The sequence below is a fragment of the Triturus cristatus genome, chromosome 4_1, assembly GCF_964204655.1.
Source record: "Triturus cristatus chromosome 4_1, aTriCri1.1, whole genome shotgun sequence".
NCBI classification, from domain to species: Eukaryota; Metazoa; Chordata; class Amphibia; order Caudata; family Salamandridae; genus Triturus; species Triturus cristatus.
Window position 1 is genome coordinate 784,857,185 of NC_140585.1, and position 24,143 is coordinate 784,881,327.

At 41.2% G+C, this 24,143-nt stretch overlaps 1 protein-coding gene across 2 annotated transcripts in view; it reads left to right on the top strand.

Annotated features, from left to right (window-relative positions):
* The window catches only part of ANO6 (anoctamin 6), a 422,710-nt gene extending 410,293 nt beyond the window's left edge, over nucleotides 1–12,417 (top strand). For both annotated transcript variants that reach the window (XM_085653360.1, XM_085653359.1), the window contains exon 20: nucleotides 9,648–12,417. In XM_085653360.1, coding sequence (XP_085509486.1) covers nucleotides 9,648–9,854 — 207 coding nt within the window. In that variant the 3' untranslated portion in view covers nucleotides 9,855–12,417. The remainder of the gene's footprint in view (nucleotides 1–9,647) is intronic.
* The last annotated feature ends 11,726 nt before the right edge of the window (nucleotides 12,418–24,143 follow it).

Sequence of the window (24,143 nt, forward strand, 5' to 3'; positions counted from 1 at the left end):
GGCCCCGGCCCTACGGGCCTGTCTCCTCCTCCATTGACCCTGCTCAAAGAAATGGGCATTTCCCACGGCCAGCAACTCTCCAGCGACTGCAGAGACCTGAGCTGCCTTAAATAAAGATTCTGTCTCCCGTGGACACTGGATTTGTCCAGCAAATACAACCTCCAACAAGGACTCCAGTGCCTCCTGGAACCCGGAGTTCTCACCACGCTGCACCCATCACCCACATCCCGAGTCCAGGTGGCCCACCAATCCAGTGCCTTTTCCCCGGCAATCCTGACTTGGGATCCAGTATTGGAAGACCTCTCCTGAACTTCCCCACATCACCTGCGGCCTCACCTTGAAGGGTCATCCCTTCAACCGTGACCGGATCCGGTGTAGGAAACTCGATGCCTAAAGACACCCCTGCACCTGCAGCCCCCAGGCTTTGGGGTGCCCAACCGGTAGTGTCTCAGCATCCCCCAATTATCCAACTCACCTCTCCAGTCATTGGATTCCTTCAGCCAGTCTTCTGAACCGAGCCTGCAGCCTTTATCTCCAACTGAGTATCTCTGTTGGTTTCTATTGGGCACCCGGCACTCCCTTTGTACCCTGCACCCGGCCGCCCCTGTGCCGCTGGTGGTTCAGCTTTGGTGCTACTTGGTGACCACTTCAGTGCTGTCCTCAACCCCCAGGGTCTGTGTCCCTGAACCGCGGGTACTTACCTGCAACCGGTGCCTCTTCGAGGTGCCCCCATCTTCCATAGTCTAACATAGGGCTCAGTGACCTCTGCACCGTGCCACTGGTGGTGCAGTACCTACCTTGGCCTGTTGTTGTCATAACCCCTGAAGACAGGATTTGTAATCGGAGTGCTTACCTGAAATCTTACCTGTCTTTCCTCCTATAGGATTGTATTGGTTTCTCTCTGTATTGCACTAAGTGTTGACCCTGAGAACAGTACAAAGTATCTTATTACTATTGAAAAGTATTTCATGCATCTGTAAAGTATTTCAAATGCTATACAAACATTTGTCAACTGTACATTGAAAGTATTGCATAACTGAAAAAGTCTACGTAATCTGTAACTGAGTTCCACTTGGTTCCTAAAATATAAGTAACTAAAGTAATATTTTTGTAAACATTGGCCTGGAGTTAGTCATTGAGTGTGTGTTCCTGCCTTGTATGAGGGCGTACAACAAATGCATTCACACCACTCTCTGATGAGCCTAACTGCTCAGCCCAGCTACCACGAAATTGAGAGTAAGGTATTATATACTTTATACTCTGCTATACCTTTGGGGACTTACTGGACTCTGTGCACACTATATCTCCTTTTGATATAGTATATATACAGAGTCAGCTTCCTACATTGGTGGATCAGCGGTGAGGTCTACGACTTTGCATTTGTTGGACCACTCTGAGAATAAGTGAACACACAACTACAATCCAAAAATTGCCTTTGGGTTCACTGTATTTTAGAATTGACAATTTTTCCAAAATTTTAAAAGTCTTGTCATGGTGTTGGTTAAGTCCCTTTTAGTATTTGAAAAGTTTAAAAAGTCTACTTTAGTTAGGGGAAAGTACTTAGAAGTTTTTTTAGTCATTTTAAAAAGACCCCAACTATTAGTAAAATGATAGAAGAGGGAGGGAAAATGATTGTATAACTCAACCTTATCCCTTACCTCCATATTGGCTAGAACACATCCATGTTTGCAGTGCAGTAGAAAATAGATTGAGTCATACTTATGTATGTTCATTGCTGGCTTAAACACTCTAAGTCATATCATTACTTTTGCTTCCACCTGTTTCTTGGGGACCAGCAACCCAATGTATACACTATACAACACTAAGGACTCACTCTGAACTGGCCTGGTGGCATACTCTAGACATCATCAGAGATGAGGTGGAGTTCCCTAATCGAAAGGTGGGTCAGAAGCTGTCTCTCTGTTTACCTAGAAAAACAGACTCAACTATATTACATCAGCACGGTCCTCTAGGAAACTGGCTCATACATAAGATAAATTTAAAACAATAAGGGAAATAATTTCGGTCTTTGCTCATTCTGATCTTCGTGGCTTTCTCCAGCACTGCAGTATCTCACTGATTCCTCTGTTTGGTGCTTCAGCGATGTGGCAGCCTCTATCTACCCTGGTGGTAACACACAAGTTAGAGGGGGGCAGAGGGGTAAGAATACATGAGAAAATGTCCCCAAAGGGTCCCCAAAAGTGCTGCATGCCTGGATTTCATGGCCGGGAAACCAGTGGCTAGCACTTCGTTGAGGATTAATTCATGGCCAGCAGTGAGGCAATTGAGCAGGTTGCCACTTTATCCTATATATCTAATAGCTGGTGGAAACCCGAGTGTTGCTCACGTACTATCACATAGAACCTTTGGGCTAGTGAGCCCCTCCAACTCCACTCCATCCTCTGCACTTCTGTGCTTCACGAATATGGTCTGGGACCATGGTGGTCCCATTGAATCTGCTCACTGTTGCCTCTGATCTTGCCTAGCGCTGGGCTGTACAATACTTTTGTCCTCATAGGTTCTGTCCACCTTCCAAAACTGACCAGTTGATGCTAAGGCCTCTCTTGCCCCAATGACAGGAGGTTTAGAGCCAGACCCTTGCAGCTGGACCCCGTGACCAGCATACCTACAAGCGTTGAACTCCAACAGAAACCTTACTGAAATCTTCTAGAACACTTTCACCTCTCACCAACTGGCGTTCCCATGCAGACTCTCACTTAATCATGCAAAAGTTACTCACTGGAAGGGAAGCTCTCGGACAGGAATGCAGGCTTTAAAGGAGAAGGTTCACTGAGCCAATCGTTTCCGGTTCCGGGGCACACACAGAAAGAGATTGAGCGTGAGCGAGCGGTGGACAGAGGGTGAACAGCAGGCAGATTGGAGCAGAACGGAGGAGCAGTGAGGAGCTTCCCCTGCCCTGCCCCCTCCCCCCCCCCCCCCGCCTCAGGCTCTCGGCTCTCGGCTCCCTCCAGCTCCCAGGCCCCCAGCCCGGACCGACCCCCGGCGGTTGGTGCAAAGGCAGTCGGCATGGAGCGGGGAGCCCCCGACACCCAGACCCCCGCCTTCCTGAGCCATTCTAGCCAATTTGACTCTCGAGGCCCCTGACCCCAGCAAAAGAAAAGCGCGAGGTCTCAGCAGATGTGACCAATCTTTTGCTGACTCATGGCTGGCATGAGAGGATTTGCGAGGTCGCAGACACAGTTGCAGTTAGAGCTAGTCAGAGCCAGCCAGTCATCATCAATGAGTGAGTAGAGGAGTTTGGAGAAGAGAAGGGAAGTGTGCAGAGTTGCAGAGCACAGAGTGCAGAGAGCGTGGCCGCTTCTAGTGGCAGCCGCTGAGTGTTCAGCCCAGTTGACCACGGAAGCGGCCCAACTAGGTTGAATGCGGCTTGTGGTAAGTCTTGAGTGCCCCGCTCATGTTTCTGCTCGCCCTTGGAGTGTGTTTGGTGCGCACTCCCAGCATTTTCTCCCCAGAGTTTCACTCAAAACTCACCAAACCAACTCTCACCTCCACTCCCACACGGAACCTCTCAAAGGAAAACACTAAGGACCATGCAACTAAACCATATCGGCCACAAGTACCATAAGTGCCACAAGGACCTACTAATAATTAAACCAACTACAGATTAACTCAACTACAAATCAAAAACAAAAACAACTAATCAAATCAGAAAGAAATAAGTAAAACAAGGGAAGTAAAATAAAAAGAGCAAAGCAAAAAGTAAAGCAATAAGAGCAAAGTAAGTGCAAAAGAAGGCGTAAAAAGTGAGAGAACCGGGAGCCTTGTGATATGCGAGCTGGGAAAGTTAGAACCGAGGTCAAGCCAAAGAAAAAAGCCGGACAAAACAGTCGGAGAAACACCAGAAGAGACTCTGTCTCATTCACCAAAGCGACACAATTGAAAGAAAATCCGGAATCATCGCCCACAGCATTGCCAACAGCGTTACCAACGTCAAATAAAAAGCTAGTAGGAAGGAATTCGAAAATCACAGACTTCCTAATTTCCCCTAGTTTCAGAGTTCAGAAAAGAACATCGAGACCTCAAGATAAAACCACAAATATGTTGTTTTTAGCTGGATCCAAAACACCATCAGACATGAATAGAGCGCAAATCAATATTCCACTGGAAGACAGTTGCAGCACCCCAAAGACTTTAAAAACAACCGTCTTTGGGGGGACCATTGGCAACCCCTCCCAGACTAGCATCAGGAACTCAAGAGTGCCTAATAAGCCCATTTGGGCTAAAACATGAAACTCCGATGGCAGAAATTCCTATCTTCACACCAAAAGACCTACTAAAAGACAAGCCATTAACAGGACTCCTCTATGATTACAATCGCGATTACAACACGTCACTGTCCCCAATAAAGACACAATCCGGAGATGGACCCGTAGTTAACCCAAGTACAGAACAATTAACAAAGTCTCGAACGGGGTAGGGCCCCATTGTTCAACCAAGTACAAGCCCGATAGGAGACCCCAGTGATAGCACCATGATCAAACCAGGAGACAACACTTGCCACAGCCTGCAACTGGACGCAAATCCGACAGACCAACTTTCAGACCATCTTTCACTCTCACAAACTACGTTATGGCCCCCATTCATTAACATAATGGAAACAATTTTGTCAGCTTTATTCCAACACTCAGAAAAACTACAGTTGCATGTAGATCTCCTGCAAGCCCTCGCACTACACATCTCCGGTATAGAATGAAAAATTCAAGAACCAAACCCTGACACTCAGACAGACACATCAAATAACTCATTGACCCGAAGCAATCTCCAAAACGAACAACACTACGACAAACCAGGGCCCGAGGCAGCAGTTTTAAAATCGCAGCAACAAAACCCTAGTAACCAACTAACAAAACAGGATGCAAAAGACTGAGAAAGTCCAGGCATAGTAAGGAAAAAAGTTTTAAAAAACTCCAGCAAAACGCCACAAAAGGTAAAACATCAGGCAGCCCATCCGGCGGTCTATCAATCTACCTCAGCACAAACCTACCATGGTCCTATGAACAGATCGAGCTAGGACAAACCTGGATCCAATGTATAAAAATCTTACTTTTGCAAGATCCCCATAATCGCCTGCAGCATAACAAAGAGGAAAGGCTGTTAATAATTTGTAACATTTACATTCATCCAGCTCCAAAAGAAAAACAAGAGAAAATCATGACTCTCAAACTGTTGCTTAAATCATTGCAATCAACCTTCCCGCAAGCAGGAATCATGCTGTCAGTCAATTTTAATATGCTCTTACTTCAAGAGGACCAGGTGCAACCGAAACAACAAACCAAATTAAATCGGCAAAAGATTCCCCCAAAAAGATCACTAAGGCCTATTCTGTGCTTGAATATTAGCTGAGACAGAAATGATAACCCTAAACGGTCGCTTTCCACAAGATCAACCAGTAAAACCGACCAGAATATCTAAGCAGACACACTCTGTCCTAGACTATACAATAGTGGACATTGAGCTATTACATAAGATCTCAAGCTATCAAATAATACACAGACTAGAGAGCGATCATAGCCCTCAGTCAATTGACCTTCAAATTCACACATGAAGAGCTGTAGAAAGCAATGATCTGTCCGAAATTTCTAGCCCGTACAATCTAAAAAGGCTTGCGTGGAATGGCAAAAACATGGATGAAATAATGAATTATATAAAAAATTTACCATCGATCACTCAAGTACAAAACTCAACACAGCCCTGGGCAATTTGGGTGAATATGACCACGATGCTGATTTCCAAATTATCATCGCAGAACAGACATCAAGGGAGCAATCAACGTGCAAAAATACTAACAGAGCTCTTAGGCTCCTTAGCAGTGAAAAAAAGGACATTGAACCGAGAAATACGAAAATTAGTTAGAAATGCCCTAACAACCAGTGAAGGGGAAAAGCAACAAATACATCAGTTAAGACAGAATTATAAAACAGAGGTTTAGATGGCAAAGAAAACAAGAAAAACTGAAATCTGGCTAAAACTACTGGAAACAAGTAAATCAAATAACAAAAAAATTCTGGGCGGAAATAAATAGCATAGCAAACGGATCCTTCTGTCAACATAACGCAAATATCCTAGATGCAGACTGGATAGCCCATCTAACTAAAAACCACAAAGACAAGAACACCAATTACCAAAATAAGAATACAGATAATGCTGCATATCAACCAAAAAATGATGACAAAGAAAATCAGTTTGAGGAAAACTGGATTCAATCCAACCAGATTGAAATGATAACAAAATTAAGATCCAACGGAGCGCCAGGTCCAAATGGCCTACCGAATGGACTATTTAAACAAGATAGATCATTCTGGGCAGATTATTTTACATCACTGTTCAATCATGCTTTCCAAAATAACAGCGTGCCAGCATCTTGGAGAGGCAGCATTCTGCTTCCAATTTTTAAAGCGGGTGCAAGGTCGGACCCGGCGAACTTCAGATTAATTGCTTTAATCGATGTAGAAGCAAAATTCTATGCATCAAACCTTCTTATAGCTTTGGAAGAATGGGTCACTTCTAGCAAGATTGTCCCAGTCACACAGACAGGCTTCAGACCCGGTACAAACACGATGTGTAACCTTCTTGCGTTGAATCTTTTGGTTGAAAAAGCCAAGCGAAAATTCACCAAACTGTACACCTGCTTTATTGACCCAAAAGCTGCATTTGACATGGTACCAAGACAACTGCTGTGGCAAAAAATGGCGAACTGGGGCGTCCCGCCACTACTACTATGGGCCATCGTCAATTTGTACACATCCACATGGGTCCAGATAAAACTGGGTAACGGCGAATGTACCACGGCAAGGATTCCAACGTACATCGCCCTAAAGCAGGGATGCGTGCTGGCTCTCAGTCTTTTCAACATCTTCACCGCAGACCTGGACAAGAGGCTGTCAGAAGTTCAAAGGGACCCCTCAAAAATCGCTCGATGTAAAATAAGAAGCCTGCAATACGCAGACGACATAATTCTATGCAGCCAGATGCCAGCAGGCCTACAGCGCTCGATCACAAAACTGGTCGAATATACCGAAGACCACGGCTTGTCCTTGAACCTGAACAAAACTAAGGTTGTGTGTTTCTCAGCAAAGACAGCGCCAAATAGGAAAAAATACCAGTCGTACGCAGCAGGAAACCGAATAGAGCAGTGTGACTCCTACAAATATCTGGGAGTAGTGGTCGACAAAAGGTTCTCTCTTAAATAACATCTAAACTTCAGAAAAGCTCAAGCAAACAAACTCCGTTTTGCATTAAACACGTTAAAACTGAAACTAGTGTCCTTCAAACTCGCACCTACTAAAAGTCATTATTGCCAAGTTTCTTCCGACCTTTACATACGGCTCCGAATTATTCAAAGGTCAAGACGCCAACTTCCTGAATCTCCAACAATCAGGTTTATTCAAACGAATTTTCCGGATTCCGCAATTCACGTCACAAGCTCAAATTCGCTTAGAATTCGGGTTATCAAATCAACATCCCGTCAGACAAGCTGCAATAACAAAAATGTGCTGGAAATTAAAAGCAGCGCAAGAGGATTTCTTGTTGGGGTATTGTTGGACATAAATGAAGAACCAACCCAAAGGAACAAAAGTCTGGCACACCGTCCTCAAACACGCACTAACAATGCTAGACATGCACGACGCCTGGGACACTGGTTATATTTTTACCGCATTAAAAAAATTGTCAATAACGCTGCAAAACAAAAGGCTTGGACAATAGAGAAAGCCGCTCTATCAAAGAAAAAACATGGCTGTATGGTCCTATCTACATATGAGACTCGATCGCCCCAGCCATATCTTGTCCTGCATATAACTCCATCAATCCAGCATCAGCTACTCTTGGCCAGATTGGGAGCATTTACATCAAAAGACCAGGTTCCAACATGGAAACAATCATGGCCATACATGATTTGCAGACTTTGTGGACAAGCGGAAGAATCCCTTATTTGTCCAGCTGTGAACCATTTGAGAAGGCATTATTTACTCTATGCATCCCGTTCCTTCCAAGTTAGATCTTGTCGACCAGCCATAATGCCACGACTAAATAGCCATTCATTACAGATTTCATGTAGGGCAGCCAGATTTCTGCAGAAAGTTAACCAACTATTATCAAAATCAAACACAGTGTTCACAGGTATATCGTAGTAGCATAATGACAAGAACATATGCCATTTGCATACAGCTTTTAACCACACCGGCTATTTGCACAAAACTTTGAACCCTGTAATATATGACTGATAACCGGAGGTCTTGTAATATTAAGTTTACATTTGCACTTTGCACATGACTTCAGTCAAGTATTTGATGACTTATGCACACTTAGCACACAACCATTGCTAAACACATGATTTTAACAACGTCATCGAGGACCCACGCGCATTCGCACTTTTCGCACACTATCATTACAAAGAAAGTTGATGACTGCCAACAATGAGCGACGGCATTGTATTGTGAAATTGCAACACTGCCTATGATTTTAGCACGATTTTAGACATATGTCAAAAGATGGACAAAATAGAGAAATAATTTATACACAGATTATTGTTGACATACGTTGATGAATGTAGAATTTTGAAAAAAGGACATTTCCCAATAATTTATTGTTTCTGACAAATCAATGATTTTTAACACAAATTGTAATGGTTTTAATTAACTATATGCAATAAAAAAAAAAAAATTTGTCACTCACTGCTCGGCCATGTCCATTGACAACATCCATCCTTCCTTCCTTCCTAGCAGGTTATGTCCAGCTCTAGCAGTTTAGTCTGGATCATCCATTTCGCTGCAGGTCCAAGATTGATTTGCATGTGGTTGGTCCCTGCCTCTAATAGTATGGAGAAGCTACAAACTGATGGGATTGAATGTGATCCAGAGTAATTACTTGTGACTGAAACTAATCCATGTGTTCGACTCATCAGAACTGGCCACACTGGCTGTGGCAGCTCTGGCAAGGTTGTGCAGGTACACTGTATCCCAATGCAAATTCACTGAGGTAGGAGCCACTGTCTCCATGGATACTCCATGCAATCTCTCCCTTGCTTCATGTGGAAAACGTCCCTACACTCTCTCTCTTTAAAACCAGGCCAGATGTCTGGACTGGTCACATGTTTACAATCACACCTGGTGCTTTCCTATATGTACACAAGTGTCAGACCTTTTCAAATCCTAAATGACACATTATTCCAACAAAGTACATGTTTAATAGTTGTCCCATTTATCCTCCCTTATGCTTAGGATGACATAGGTTTTCCTCATGCACCAAATTCAGACTCCTCACAAGATGTAATTCTGTCACTGTTGTCTGTGTATCAGTCCCTCCTATGGAATTTTAAGAAATAAGACAGAGGTTCAGTCCTACACATCCAAAATGTTCCTTGTACACCCTTAAAGCAATGCATTCATGGGAACCCACAATCAGACCAGCACCTAACCAAATGGGATTTACCTGGTCACTCATACACCAGCCATTACACTTGCGCTCCTCAGTAGCACCAAATCTCCCTCTCCCCATGGCAGCCCGCCAAAGCCAGGGTACCAATTTCGTGTTGCTTAGTTCAGATTTATGAAGCACTTCACTCATGCATGAATTATTGTACCTTATTACTGAGTGACTAATTACAATCTCTTCTTTAATTTCATCAGCATTTTGTATATTCTGTGAAGTTCATTATCGCCTACATCATTCCGGACACCTCCAAGGAAACCCGAGACAAGATCAAGCGAGAGAAGTACCTCAGACAGAAGCTCTTGCATGAGAGTCATCTTAAAGTCATGAAAAATAAGATGGGAAAGGTGGCTGACAAAATCTTGAAAGGAGTTGATGGGGCATTCCGACAAAAGTTTGAGTAGAATTTTAGGGGCTGACAGCTCAGTTGGACTCTGAACTTCCAAAATATGATACCAATGAAAACATTTCAGGTTCAAAGTGCACATCAAAAGCCTTTGAAAAATATATTTAGTCACAGTAAACGATTTTCTCGACATATGTTCCAAAAGCAGAGAAAGGATCCCATCACATGGAACACCCTAGAGTTCTAGACTGGATCTGCTTTGAGGAAAACATTATCCTCGTTTGTGTGTTCATCAAGTTGACCTGAAAGTTCTTGATTAGCTCAGCTGAATTGCAGCCGATTGATAGAAATGTGCCTTCAAGTCATTTGAACGTATGAATCTAAAGAAGAATGGGAATACCACAATGCATTTTTTATGATCGGAAGATTTGATCTCACTTTAACAATTATGTTTTTCTCTTCTACATTGTACATTTATGTTCTCTTTAATTTCAACCCTTACATTTTGACCAGGTTGTTCTTCATAGGTTACAGAATAGAAAATCAGTCTGGAGATGTGGTAAGCAATATAATGCTGAATCCTCCAGTATCATGAAATTATATTTTTGCAATTTGCAATGAATCATCATTAGAACTACTGTATTTTCTTTTCAACCAAGGGCACTGGTTGAAAGGACAATTTTGTAAACAAAGTATAATTGGTGTTGCATTAGACATTGAAGAGGTCTTACCAGTGGCTTATAGCCAACAGTGCAAGCGGGGGTCTAAAGGCACATTCCTTCTCTATTGTTACCACTCATAAATGTGCACTTGATTCCAGGTGGCTGCGGAAACTGCCTGAAAGAAGCAGAATGAAGCCTGTATGGGAGAGAAGTGTTGGAACTGTCCTGTTGTGTTGACATGCTTCTTAGGCACTCCCACTATTTTGATATGCTGAAAGAAGTATTTATTGCATTCGATGCTTTTGACACAAAAGTATTGAAGAAAAATTTCCAGAACCAAATGAAAAATAGGGTTTTGCAAGGACAGTGCGAACCTATATACTACGAAATGACATGAGATGCTGCCTAGTAGCTTAATCTTTGACTTTAGAACCATGAGACCAGTCTTCAAATCCCAGCCTCGCCATTGAACCAAATAGTGTAACTCTGTGCCAACCACTTTTGCCTTTCTTGCCATACTTGTTAAATGTATTTCGATGCTTCGGTAAGACAATAATATATACATGCATATGTATGCATGTGTAAGTTTACATATACATATTCCACTGTGTCACTGTTGTTTATTCAGCACTGCATATAATATGCTCATGAAACTCAGCAGTGTTTCCGTTGTACAGATGCACCTGAGGGTGAAAAGTTTGGTTTAATTTGTTTCTGGAAGATCCGAAACTGGTTATTGCAAGGCAGTCAGTGTCTAGAACGTCATCAAACCCTTGATTACAGTCCTCGTTCGGAGTAGCCTCACTCTGAGTGACAGGTGCCCATCAGGAAGGACACCAGAGTTTAATGATGTAGTTTTTGTCACTCTGGAAGATGCTAGAGCGCCGGCAGCCGGTGGTGCTCCAACCATTCACCCATTCTCTTTACTGGAGGGTGTAGCTTGAAGGATACTCATTATTAAAGAAACAAACTTCTATAAAAGATCAGTTGGGCGGGGTAGTGGGATACTTTGCTTTGATCTCCTACACAGTCCGCCCCTGGGGTCTTTCCACAGAACCCCTAATCTCCCACACAGTCGGGTACTGTCGACTGCTTTTTCAATCATGGGGATGTTTTTAACCTAAGCAAATGAAATAAAATGCTAATATCTCGTAGAATAAATTACCTATTTTGTAACATGCTGATAGAAAAATAGAAAGGCGCAGAATGTAATAGTCTGCAACAAAACGTTCTCTGTCCAAGTGTTTTTAAGAAACCCTCTGCTGCAACAGGTGGTAAGTTTGCTGAACACTTTAAAACCAGTTACCAAAATGAATGCCTGTGCAGTCATTCACATACACATAATGATTTTTCAACAATTACTTTTATTCTTGCTAAAAATTTACTGTCTTTCTTCCAAGCTCATGGCCCATCAGTTAGGTTCTCGCACAGTTGCCCATTTGATTGTTCGTCAATCATACAGCTCTCTAGCACTGGACAATGAAACCCGTACTGTGGTAAATCACGTGGTATACCTAATATCTGTGGAAAAGTTATGATGATGGCATATTTGAGATTTCCTATTTTCATTTTAATTATATTTTTAACTCCCTATTCTATAAACCACTATATCTCTACAACGTGCTGATCAAAACTATGTGCAAACCTAAATATTTTATAAAGACCTTCATGTACTTCTACATGAAAGTCCGATAATTTTTAGTACCATTTTTTAAAGCATTACATATATGTTTATGGTGCACTTGTCATACAGCATTCGTCATCCTTTTGGAATACAAAATGTAATTTGACTGCATTATATGCCTTTGTAAAAAATGTAATCCACTTTTCATAACTTGTTTGTAAGAGAATGTGAACTGTGCCAACAAATTCCACATTGAAACTAATTTTGGAACATTTCTATATGTGTATATTCCTTTATATTTATTATCATTTAAATAAAGTTTATTTTAAAATATATTTATCGGCTCTCATTTGTCATAGCTCAGCATTACTACTGTACAATTGGGCCTTGTCAAGAAAAAAGTCTGCGTTTGTGTGTCCTAGTTTTGGACGGTGCTTATGTTGTTGACCTCAAAGATCATTTCCCTGTGTGATGTGATCCTTTTCATTTTTCTCTGTGTAAGTTCCTCTATATCTTTTTGCTCCATGTGATTTGCTTTATGCAATGATCACTGCATCATTTTGCACCATAGAAATTTGTCATGTTTTCCTCCATGTGTTTGCTCCGTGTTATTTACTCCATGTAATGTGCGCCATATCATTTTGTTTCATGTGATCCACCCTCCCTGTGTTTCTACTCTCTTTGTATTTTTTGTGCTTCACAACAAATTTAAACATGCCAAATCAGCAAAAACAAATAGATTGCGCTATCGGGTCAGGCTATGAGCAACAATACTTCAAAGATTCTCTTCCCTATTGTGCTTTCCAAAACCACCATGAAATATAACAGAAACACGCCTTGCTCGTAAACCCCAAAACTCGGATCAGTGATAAATATCGCAGTGAGCTGGGCTCTATCAAAACGGATCTACCCCCTTTTATTTATTTTTTATTAATTTTTTTTACAAATGACACCCTTCTGGACAGATTCCCTACAGGAAACAAACTGACCTGTACTGGTTACCAAAACTGAGAATGTAGCCTTAAATTGAAATTATACAATAATGGGAAGATCACAATTTAGTCCTCCGACATAAATCCTGCACTACACCGTTTGTCACTTTTAAGGAGTTTAAAGATTTTGCCAGGAATAGAAGTAACACCATTAGAACAGTACAGCCACATTCAGTGTTGTCTGTGACACAACCACCTCAGCGCCCACTAGCCCCTGAGATCTTCGCCTTCACTAATTCACCCCTATGGCATGTAACCAGCATTTCAGCACCAAACTTAAAACAATCTCTGCACTGATAGACATCAGAAAATGGTTGTTGGCTCGGCGCATATTCCCATTAACAGTTCTTTCCTTTCAACAGACTCAAACGTACCTGTCCTCAATGACCTTACTGCAAAAATTCATAGTAGTCTTGTATCATTCATAACTCCACCCTACACCATCTCCTACCAACCTGCCCCTCAACTCATCCAGATTAAACCAAGGAAGCAGAACTGAGATGGACTCCCCTGTAAAGGTCTTGATCACGTGAGCCTTGATTCCCATGTGAAATGTGCCTTAACACCGGTTATTACACTACAAACACCTCCTATTATCCCTAACATAAATCTACTCCCATTTTGCTCAAGTGAACTTCGAATTATAAGCCCTAAACGGGATCACCTAACTAAATAAATTCAAGACCTACAAACCATATATCCTCTCCCCCCCCCCCCCCCCATCTAAACAAAACACCTGTATTCTTCCCCCATTGGCTCACCAAACCCACCCCATTTTTAGCTTATCCAACCACCCACCCTCAGTTCTCCTGTACATCATTTCACTCCAGTAAACACACCACTTCACAATACTCCAAAAATTAAATTATCACCCCACATATGGTGATACTACCATCTCATGAACCAGGTGACCAAAACAGAATACAAGATCTGTTTGCTCAAGCAATCTCAAGAATATTACACACTCATACCACTGAGCCTGCACCCACTCACCATGTCAATGTTCTCCTCCTAAACTGTAGGTCTGCTGTTTCAAATGCCACATACATATTGGCCCACGGCCTGGATGCTCTGGCTCTGACTGAAACCTAATTCACCCCAGATTCTACTCTGTTATTTGATATCCTTGTACCTTTAGGCCTCAACATTATCCCCGTTGACAGAACTGAGAATGAAGAGGTAAGGCAGCACACCCATACACAAGGTTCCACTCAAATTCAAAGTGACAAGTTTACTACATACCTCCCTTGTCCGGTGCCTCATGGTTGATGTTGAAAACGTAACATGGAAACGCCAAGGCTGAATATCCTTTACCATCCTCCCAGAAGCTGCAAGGACTTTGCAGGTGACCATCTCAGCCCTTTATGTGACAACTTGTCTTCGGTGACTTCAATCTCCAATGGAGAAATAATGCCACTCATCTACATTAAAATCATTCTTTCTTGACAACCTGTTCCAGTGCTGCAGCTCTACTGAACACAAAAAAGGTGTTACCTTGGACTTGATCTTTGCTAAGAAGTACCTACTTGAAGCTGCACTCTCCCTTCAACCAAACAATCAGGTCATCTCTGCATTCCTTTCTAATCTCCACTTCAAATTTTCCCTCACATGTTTAACCTCAAACCAGAATGGGAAACTGAAGAGATCTCAAACACAAAACACAACGTAGGAGAGACGAGGGAAAGAAAGGGGGCGAGGCTATCTCTGACTCCCTCAGAAAACTTTTAATCACACATGACAGAGAAGCAAATCATAAAGAATAAAGCAAAGTACTAGCCCTAATAGGTGGGAAAATCTATAGAGATTTTAATACTGCCCTCACACACCCGAGAGTGTCATGCTTCATCATAGGGCCGCATCATACACCCAGGTGCAGACCAACACCTTGGGTGGAGCGCAAATTTTTTAAGAGAAAGAAATGATATATGATGAAGTCGAGTGGTGAGGGTACAGTATAAAAGACAAATAGACAGGATAAACACAGCAATGAAGTCCTGACAGTACTGAAACGAATAGTCTCCTAAAGGAAGGGACCAAAGAAAAGTGCAGAGGAAAGAAAGTATAAAACTGTCTCGAGGTTCACCCTCAATTTTATTCCTGTTAACCTCGGGCAGGATTAAAATAAATGATATGGGGTATCAAGGGCAGGTAACGACCCCGTAATCCCCACTGCTATGCAATACCCCGAGTATCAAGGTAATATATACCCAAATAGTGGGTGAGACCAGACAACAAGGGACCTATACCCTGACGAATGCCAGAGTGACCCGGCTGGGCACAGAGAATACTGGCAGAAACATGTTGGTTTTAGCAGTGGGGATTACGGGGTCGTTACCTGCCCTTGATACCCCATATCATTTATTTTAATCCTGCCCGAGGTTAACAGGAATAAAATTGAGGGTGAACCTCGAGACAGTTTTATACTTTCTTTCCTCTGCACTTTTCTTTGGTCCCTTCCTTTAGGAGACTATTCGTTTCAGTACTGTCAGGACTTCATTGCTGTGTTTATCCTGTCTATTTGTCTTTTATACTGTACCCTCACCACTCGACTTCATCATATATCATTTCTTTCTCTTAAAAAATTTGCGCTCCACCCAAGGTGTTGGTCTGCACCTGGGTGTATGATGCGGCCCTATGATGAAGCATGACACTCTCGGGTGTGTGAGGGCAGTATTAAAATCTCTATAGATTTTCCCACCTATTAGGGCTAGTACTTTGCTTTATTCTTTATGATTTGCTTCTCTGTCATGTGTGATTAAGAGATCTCAAACACACTGACTAGAATGCCATAGATTCCATGGTCCACCCAATCAAACTACCAGCGGAGCTCACTGCTCGAACAGACAAGTTTGTGTAGGATACAAATGTGAGATTTTTCCTATCATCGACAAATTAGCTCCTGCCAAATGATTTAGCCAATTCCAAACACTGTACCCCCCCTTAAAAAGTCCAAGCAAAACTTAAAATTGTATAATGAGGAGGTGAACTAGATATGAATAATCCATTGACACAAAGAAGGAGAAAATCATCTTCCACCTCTGCCTTCTCCTCAAACTCAAGATGGGCAGCAACTAATATAAACATACCAAATGCTATGATAAATATTCCTTCTAGAAATCTACAATTAGACATGTTTCAAACCAGTCTAGAAAACGTTTCCACATCACCAGCATCAGACCACAGAGGATGCCCCACCTTACATTACAAAATTCAAATTCAATGATTTAGCCTCACACTTTTCAAGCGCGATCATGACGGTTAGAACTGATCGAGCCTATCACCTCCTTTGACACAGAAAACCCAGCTTTAACCAAGAAAAACCCCTTTGCCACCTGGAATGTATTCACCACAGATATGCTAAAAAACAAAAAAATCGCAAAAACAAAGCCATTGAAGTTTGTTTAAGATACCATACCACCTCCTGTAGCCAACTATCCCTCTGATGCCCTTTAACCCCTATGGCTCCAAATGATCAATTCCTCCCTAATCAGTGCATGTTCATTCCCTGCTTACAAAACTGAATGTAAACACAGATCACAAACTACAAACACGTCTCAGACCTCCCTATTTTTTTGAAAGATTATTGAAAGATGTGTAGCCAGCCTGCTAGAATACACCAGTAACAATCCTCTTCTAGGCAACTTCCAATTGGGGATCTGTGTGGATTCCAGCAATGAAAACTCTATTCTCAAAATTATGAATAATGGTCTACTTCTCTTCGATGAAGAAATGCCAACCTGGCTGTACATTGTTAATTAAATATTTACTGAGAAATACAATCAATCTGTTAATACATCTAATTGCATCACTTTAAAATTGTAGTGTGTTTTATTGAAATGAATTTGGTGCAGTGTTACTGTAAAAAGCAACGCTTTAATTTTTCTATTTTGAACAGTTAGACTAAAGAGAACTGTAAAAATCATCAAAACACCTTGAATGCATTTCCAATGCTGACACTAAACTAATGTAATCCTAATGGTTAACCCTTTGCCGCAACTCTTAACACTATACCCCAAACCCTTAACCCTTTAACTTTGACCATTACCCTAAAACAAAACTCCTATACTGTCACATAACCTTAACCCTATGCCCTTAACACCTAAACATACCCCCAAACTTATACTCCAAACTACAAACCTTTTATAACTAACCTTTCGCTCTAAATCCTGCATCTAATTTCCTTAACCCGACCCATACCCTTAACCTCTATAACCTACAAACCCAAGCCCTATACCACTAACTATTAGCCCTAAACATAACACTTATACCCCAAATCCTTAGCACAAGACTCTTATTCTAGTATCCAAAACTGTATACCTTACACCCCCAACTCCACACCCTTAACCCTATAAACCAAACTCCTAACCCTACATCAAATACTCTTAACCCCATACACACAAACTATAACCCTTAATTCCTAACCTGTATCTCTACACCCCCAATCCTTAATTCTATGCCCTTAACCTTGTACCTCAAACCCCATACCTTTAACCCTATATTTCTGAGTCCAACCCTAACTCCAATATCATGTACCCTTTGACCCAATCCTTAAACCCTTCACACTGCCCTTACTTCATTCTATTTTCAGAACAAACACTTTGGCAAGTATTCCTTTTTTCAAGGATTTGTTTGTACAACAAAAATTAGGTAGTGTTATTTTTAAAGTTTTGAGACAATCCCTCCTAATATATTTTCAGAAGGATCTAATGCTTGGGTTTGGATGTGGCACTGTTTCAAAGTATAGGACCAGTGTACAGATTAAGCAAGTGTTTTTGTTATTCTGGGTCTGGCCCTACTTGAGCATTACTCAATGTGTTGACTTTGATCAAGCACACCACAAGATTGTTGTTACATTTATCGCATCACCTCAGATTGACTATATTGGTTAGCTAACAGATTAGCCTTTCATGAAATGTGTATAATTTATCTACATTGAATTGATTTGAGTAGTAGACACTGTAAACTCAGCTAATGCATGTTTCTCTCATGGCAATAATCCCAGGAGCTCTCTCAAGCTAAGATCTACTCAAGCAGGACCCCTGCAGATTCAAAAAGTCTTCCACCTTGAAACAATCTGTGGCATACTGTTTTAGTGGGGCATACTATTTTATTCTACAAATAGAATAATGGCTGTGGAATGGTATGATGGCATGGAATGGAGAAGTGGAGAGGGACAAAGTGGAGTTGACGGTTGGTGGTGGCTAAGGTGTCGGAATAAAGGTTACCTCTTCTCAGCCTGTTTCCTGTCTTCGGTATGGACACTGGACACCACAATTTGGCAATGAGTGTTTTGGAACACTGCTGCATCAGACACCTCCACACACGGAGGGTGTTAGGTCTGCTGCCGTGTCGATGCCTCTACGTCACATGACACAGCCATGTGATGCGGAGGGCAATGCAGACCCATCACATGGGATGGCTGGAGCGGCCAATCCCATGCTGCAAAAGAAGATACAAGCGGACCATATGAGAAGTTGACAGGTTGGGCGTGGCTCCTATATGAGCAGCGCCCACCAGTTACACACTGTTTGCTATACCTCCTAGTTAGCCATGTTTCATGTAGCAGCTTTCTACGTCCCTGTTTCCCTCGCCAGCATCACTACCTGAAGTTCCTGTTCCCTCACCTGCCTCACTTGGGCAGCTCTGCAAAATGAAAGCAAATCAACAAGGATTAGGGCGGTAACGCACTGGCACTGCAATGCTCTGTATTTTAATACAGTACCTACCTTTAAAAAGGCGCACTGTACCCTGCCAAACTGGATTAGGACATATTGTTAATGCTTTCCTAGATGATTTGTAGGCATTCTTTTGAACCATGTAAAGAAATGGGGGAAACTATTAAGTTGAGGTTGAGATATATATATATATCTATAATGTGCAGCACATACTCAAGTGCAAAAAGATAAGAAAACGTGCTAAACTCCATCTATGGCAGGAGTATACCCTAACAGAGGGATGTGAATCTAACAGCACTGAAATACTATGTGTCTGCATGGTTGTTGTTTTAAGATGCATATATAATTCTAGCAATCTTTTGCTATCTCGTTAGGAGGGGTTTACGCCTATGCACAACATATGAAGGTTTCAATGTTGGCACATGTGTGATAAGTATTTATGTTGTTATCCATGCATGTCACAAATGCATTAGTAGAATGCATCAACATTAAGGACCCTATGCTCCATAAAAGGAGATGGGTCCAAGATGTATTCTTACCTAGGTAAACCTCCTAGCTGAAAAAAGCCCTCAGTGTGTAGTTATAATCATTTTCCTGATATATACATCAGTTAATGAAGCAAGAACCTGTACATTATTGTTCTTTTATTTTGAAGGCGCAGGACCACATCCCAAACACACAAGAGAGAGTGAGCATCAAAAGCAGGAAAGGGGGATACCAATAGGTGTGGAAACTGGTTAAGAGGAAGTAGTGTGACTATAGGAATCATAGTGGAGACTGTAAGGTTGTTCTTTCCCTTCACCTTGCAGAAAGACAAAAGAAGCAGGAAGGTTCCGAAGTTCAGAAGGGAACTCTAGTATCTGGAGAACCTCACATTATCTCTCTCTCTCTTGCTTGTCATCCCATTCTCCTTTCCCTCCTGGGGCCAAAAACTTGACTGAGTTATTTTCCGCGTACTGGCCTCCGGTACAGAGGAGGAGTTGGGAGCTAGTGTTAGGATTTGTCTCACCTCCTCAGGAAAACAGGTTAGTGAGAGACACTAAGCATGACAGAATAGCAAGCCCATGTACACTTGCCTGCCTGGGCGAGATGGAGTCACGGAATGTCATGTCAGCTTATGTAGCTCAGATGATAGGTAATTTACAGAGAGAGACACAAGTTGGTGGTTGCTGATATCGCTTTGGCGGCTTGTGGTTTTTCCGGAAGGATTACGTGTGAGCCAGCCCCCCACAGTCAAGTAAAGCAGAAAAACTAGTGGCAGCATTTGTAAAGCGACGGAACCTGATCGTGTGGCTTGGAAGCGATCGACGTGTCGGAGGACCCGAGAGTGGCCAGGTTTCAACTGAAGGTGAGCCGTATATGCAGCTGCAGTACCTTAAAGACTGAATTGTGGGTGCAAGGATAGCAGAAATTACAACGAGCCCGCATAAGAACATTGTTATGTGTTTTGGGTTCTAATAAGTGCATATCATATTTCCCAAAATACTTAGTCATTATGGCGGCAGCGATAGACGTGCTTCGAGACCGAGAAGCAGTGGCGGATGCCCTGTTTCTGAATTTGCCAGACACAACTGAAAATCAATCAAATGTTAGTGGCAATGCGGAGGAAAAAAGTGATATCAAAACTATGTTGAAAAGGCTGGAAAAACTCCAGCGTACTGAGCTCACTAAATGGTGGGAAAAGAATTCCCTGGAAAAATACAAAGAAGTAGGTAGAGTTCCAAGGGGGTTGCGGGTTCTCATTGCACCATCTTTTGAGAATCCCAACCCCCTCTTGCTAAAGGAATGGGCAACCAATAACCTCGATGCCTCTATGAACATGGTCTGTATTCTGATCACATATGCCGAAATAGATAGAGGAGAAATTGTCAAACAAATAGATATTCTCAATCTTGAATTGGATGCCTTAAATCAACATGAGGCGGTACAAAAAGGAAAAGAGGACATAAAAAAAACGAAGAAATAATAAAAACTCTTAAAGTGTTCAAATTTGCTTGTGATAAACGAGATTATGAAACTGGAAGAATTTTTACCTTTTCCCAAAAATTTGATTTGGTCAAAAGGCAAGCACTGGGCAACAAAATACCTCCCGCTCAGGCACAGAATCAAGATAATGCGACTACTTCAGATACTGACCTCAGTTCAATAATTAGTAGTGTGGATTCAGAGGAAGACTGTGTGACAACTCGGCCACCACTAACTAATTTCAGTCCATCAGAGGAATTGGGGTTTATAATCGAGGATCGCAGGCACACATTGAGACCAAGGACATTGCAGAATACAATTGCCGCAGGCGGAATGAGCGCCGTAAACAAAGGAGCAAGTCGAGGCGGCAACAGGAGAGGAAAAAGAGGGAGGGGGAACAAATACCTAAACCAGTAATCTCTAATGTGAGCTCCAATGTCAACATGGTTATTAATCTAACCAATATTGATTTAAATGCTGCTGAAATGCAGCTTTTGTCATTGGGACTTTCGTTTTGCCCCAAGAATGGTTTTAAATATGTGCAATCACGCATTGATGTTTTCAAATTTATTACAAAATTAAAACTTATCAAATTTCACAAGCTAAATAAAGCAAATGAATCTGCAAACTCTATTATTGTGGAGAATCAACCGAGCATAAAATTTCAGGCTTCTGATGTTCCTATCTTAAAATCTGTGCATACACTGGCAGGGCATGCTGATGGATCCATTTTAAATAACAGGAAGTACTCCACCAAATGGGCATTGCCAGTGCAAATACAATTCAAACCCCTTTTCGTCCACCATCTACATTCATTCCTATGATGCCACGGGATGCAATTGACATTTTTGGAGACTGTGTTATTGAAGATTTAAAACTACTCCATAAAACCATTATCCAAAAAAACAAACACGGGAGTTTTGCTGAGCAGCAATATTCCCGACTTATGCATAAGATCAGTGATAACAAGAACATCATAGTGAATAAAGCGGACAAGGGTGGTAATATAGTGTTGTGGCCACTTGATGCATATTTGAATTAAAGCCATAAGACATTTGAAAGACCCCATATGTTAGAGGAAGGCTTCATTCAATGATTTAAAAGTAGTTAAGGAACATGTGTTTAAGGAATTAGCACAATGGAAAAGGGATGGTTTGATCAGTAAAGACGAAGATAATTTTTTTAAAACTGATCATCCGATTACTCCAACTCTATATTTTATTTCAAGAGTGCATAAACAAACTACTCCGATCCCTGGGAGGCCTATAATTTGAGCCCAACGAGGACTATTGGAATCTATGTCCAAATATGTGGATTTCTTTCTCCATGAATACGTAGAAAACCTTCCCTCCTACATTAAAGACACTGGCCACTTTCTTGACAAACTAAAGGAAGTCACTTGGAAGGACAATTACTATTTTATAGTAATGGACATATGCTCATTATATACAAGCATTAATCATTGTGATGGTTTAAATGCTATATGCGTGCTTCTATCAAATAGAAATGTATGTTACAATCAGCATAACAAAATGTTGGTAAGAATGATAGAGCTATGTCGAACAAACAACTATTTTTTATTTAACAAGGAAGTGTACCAGCAGTTATGAGGTGTAGCAATAGGGGCATGCTTCTCTCCCAGTTACGCGTGTTTACATGTGGGCTGGTGGGAGAGGCAGGTCCTCAAGCTATTATATGGAGACATCTTTGCAAATAATGTCATCAAATGGTGGTGATTTATCGATGATGTTTGTGTGGTGTGGCAAGGCTCAAGGGAGTTGGCACAAAAGTTTGTTGATATAAATAACAACAATTTGAACTTGGAATTTACTGCCAATATTAGCAATGAAAGAGTTGAGTTCCTAGATGTAGAGATATAAGTAGAAAATAATACTATTCATACAAAATTGCATAGAAAGGCTACAGCTGGGAACTCTATATTACACGCAAAAAGTACTCATCCCAGACACCTTATTAAAAGCATCCCCTATGGGGAGTTTTTAAGAATCAAGAGAATTTGTAGTAATGAAAGTGATCTAGCAGTTTCTCTAGCAGACTCGGTACAGAGATTTCTGACACGTGGATATGAAATGAGGGATTTACAAGCTGCCCTTACAAAATTGCACAAATTCGATATCGAGTTGTTGAGGCCACATAATGAGGTTAATACATCATGTGAAAATATTAAGACCCTGGAGACTAAGAAACCAGTGGTCAGACTTATAACGACTTTCAGCTGTCATGAAAAGCAGGTCAGGAAGATAATAAACAGGAATTGATATATTTTAAAAACTGATATTACTCTTGCCCCTGAACTAGAAGTACTTCCTGCCATTACCTTTAGAAGTGTACCGTCAATGAGAGATGCCCTCGTAAAAACCAGTCCGGAAGTACGTGAGACAGGACATTGGTTGTCCAATAGAACAGGATTTTATAAGTGTAGTTCTTGTAGGGCATGTAAATTTGCAGTAAACAAATATGAATTTTTAGATGCCTTTTCCTCCACTCCCTGCAAAATCAAAGGATTATTCACATGTAAGACTGACCATGCAGTTTATGTTTTGGAATGTACGTGTCACCAATACATAGGAAGCACCAAGCTTCAGGTTTTTAACCGTATTTTGTAGCACTTACGTGCTATAGTCAACTTGGATTCTTCATATCCAGTTGCACGTCATTTTAAATTGGTACATCAAAACAATTTAAATGACCTTAGCTACTTTGTAATTGACGTAGTCTCAAGATCAATAATGGGAGGTAACAGAGAGAAAAAATTGCGTCAATTAGAAAGTCAGTATATTTTACGGTTAGACACAACAATTCCAAATGGCCTCAACACCGGGGATGATCTGTACAATTTTTTATAATCGCCTTTATCTGAGATATACTGCTGCTATATTATGAAATGAAAGAAATAAGAAAAGAATAAATCTATCTTAGTCAATTTTTTATATGTGTATATTTTTTTATATATGGAATTATTTATTCGTCTGGGTTTTGGCCTTACTTTTATCGGATTTTTACTGGTTTTACTAGAGTTCTGGTTTTACTGGTTCTTATTCGGTGTCTGTATGGTACTGGGATCCGGATCTGTATTGAATTTTTTTAATATTTAAGGATATACACATGTTGATTCATGTTTCAGAAAGCATAGTTAAGATCTGGATCCGTCAATGATATTTGACCTTCTAATAATTGGAAAACTGCGTATTTTGCACATATTTGGATTGAAATTATTATTTTGCACTAATTATGCATGTACTTTGCACATATGGTTATGTACAAGTTGCTACATTTTTGATGCCTGGCATACTAAGAAGAATTTATATTAGTATTGTATATTTAGTTAATATTTTAGGTATTTATTCACAATAGTAAGTTACTCATGGAAGCAATAAGATGAATATATTTTTGCACTAGTGGATTTTT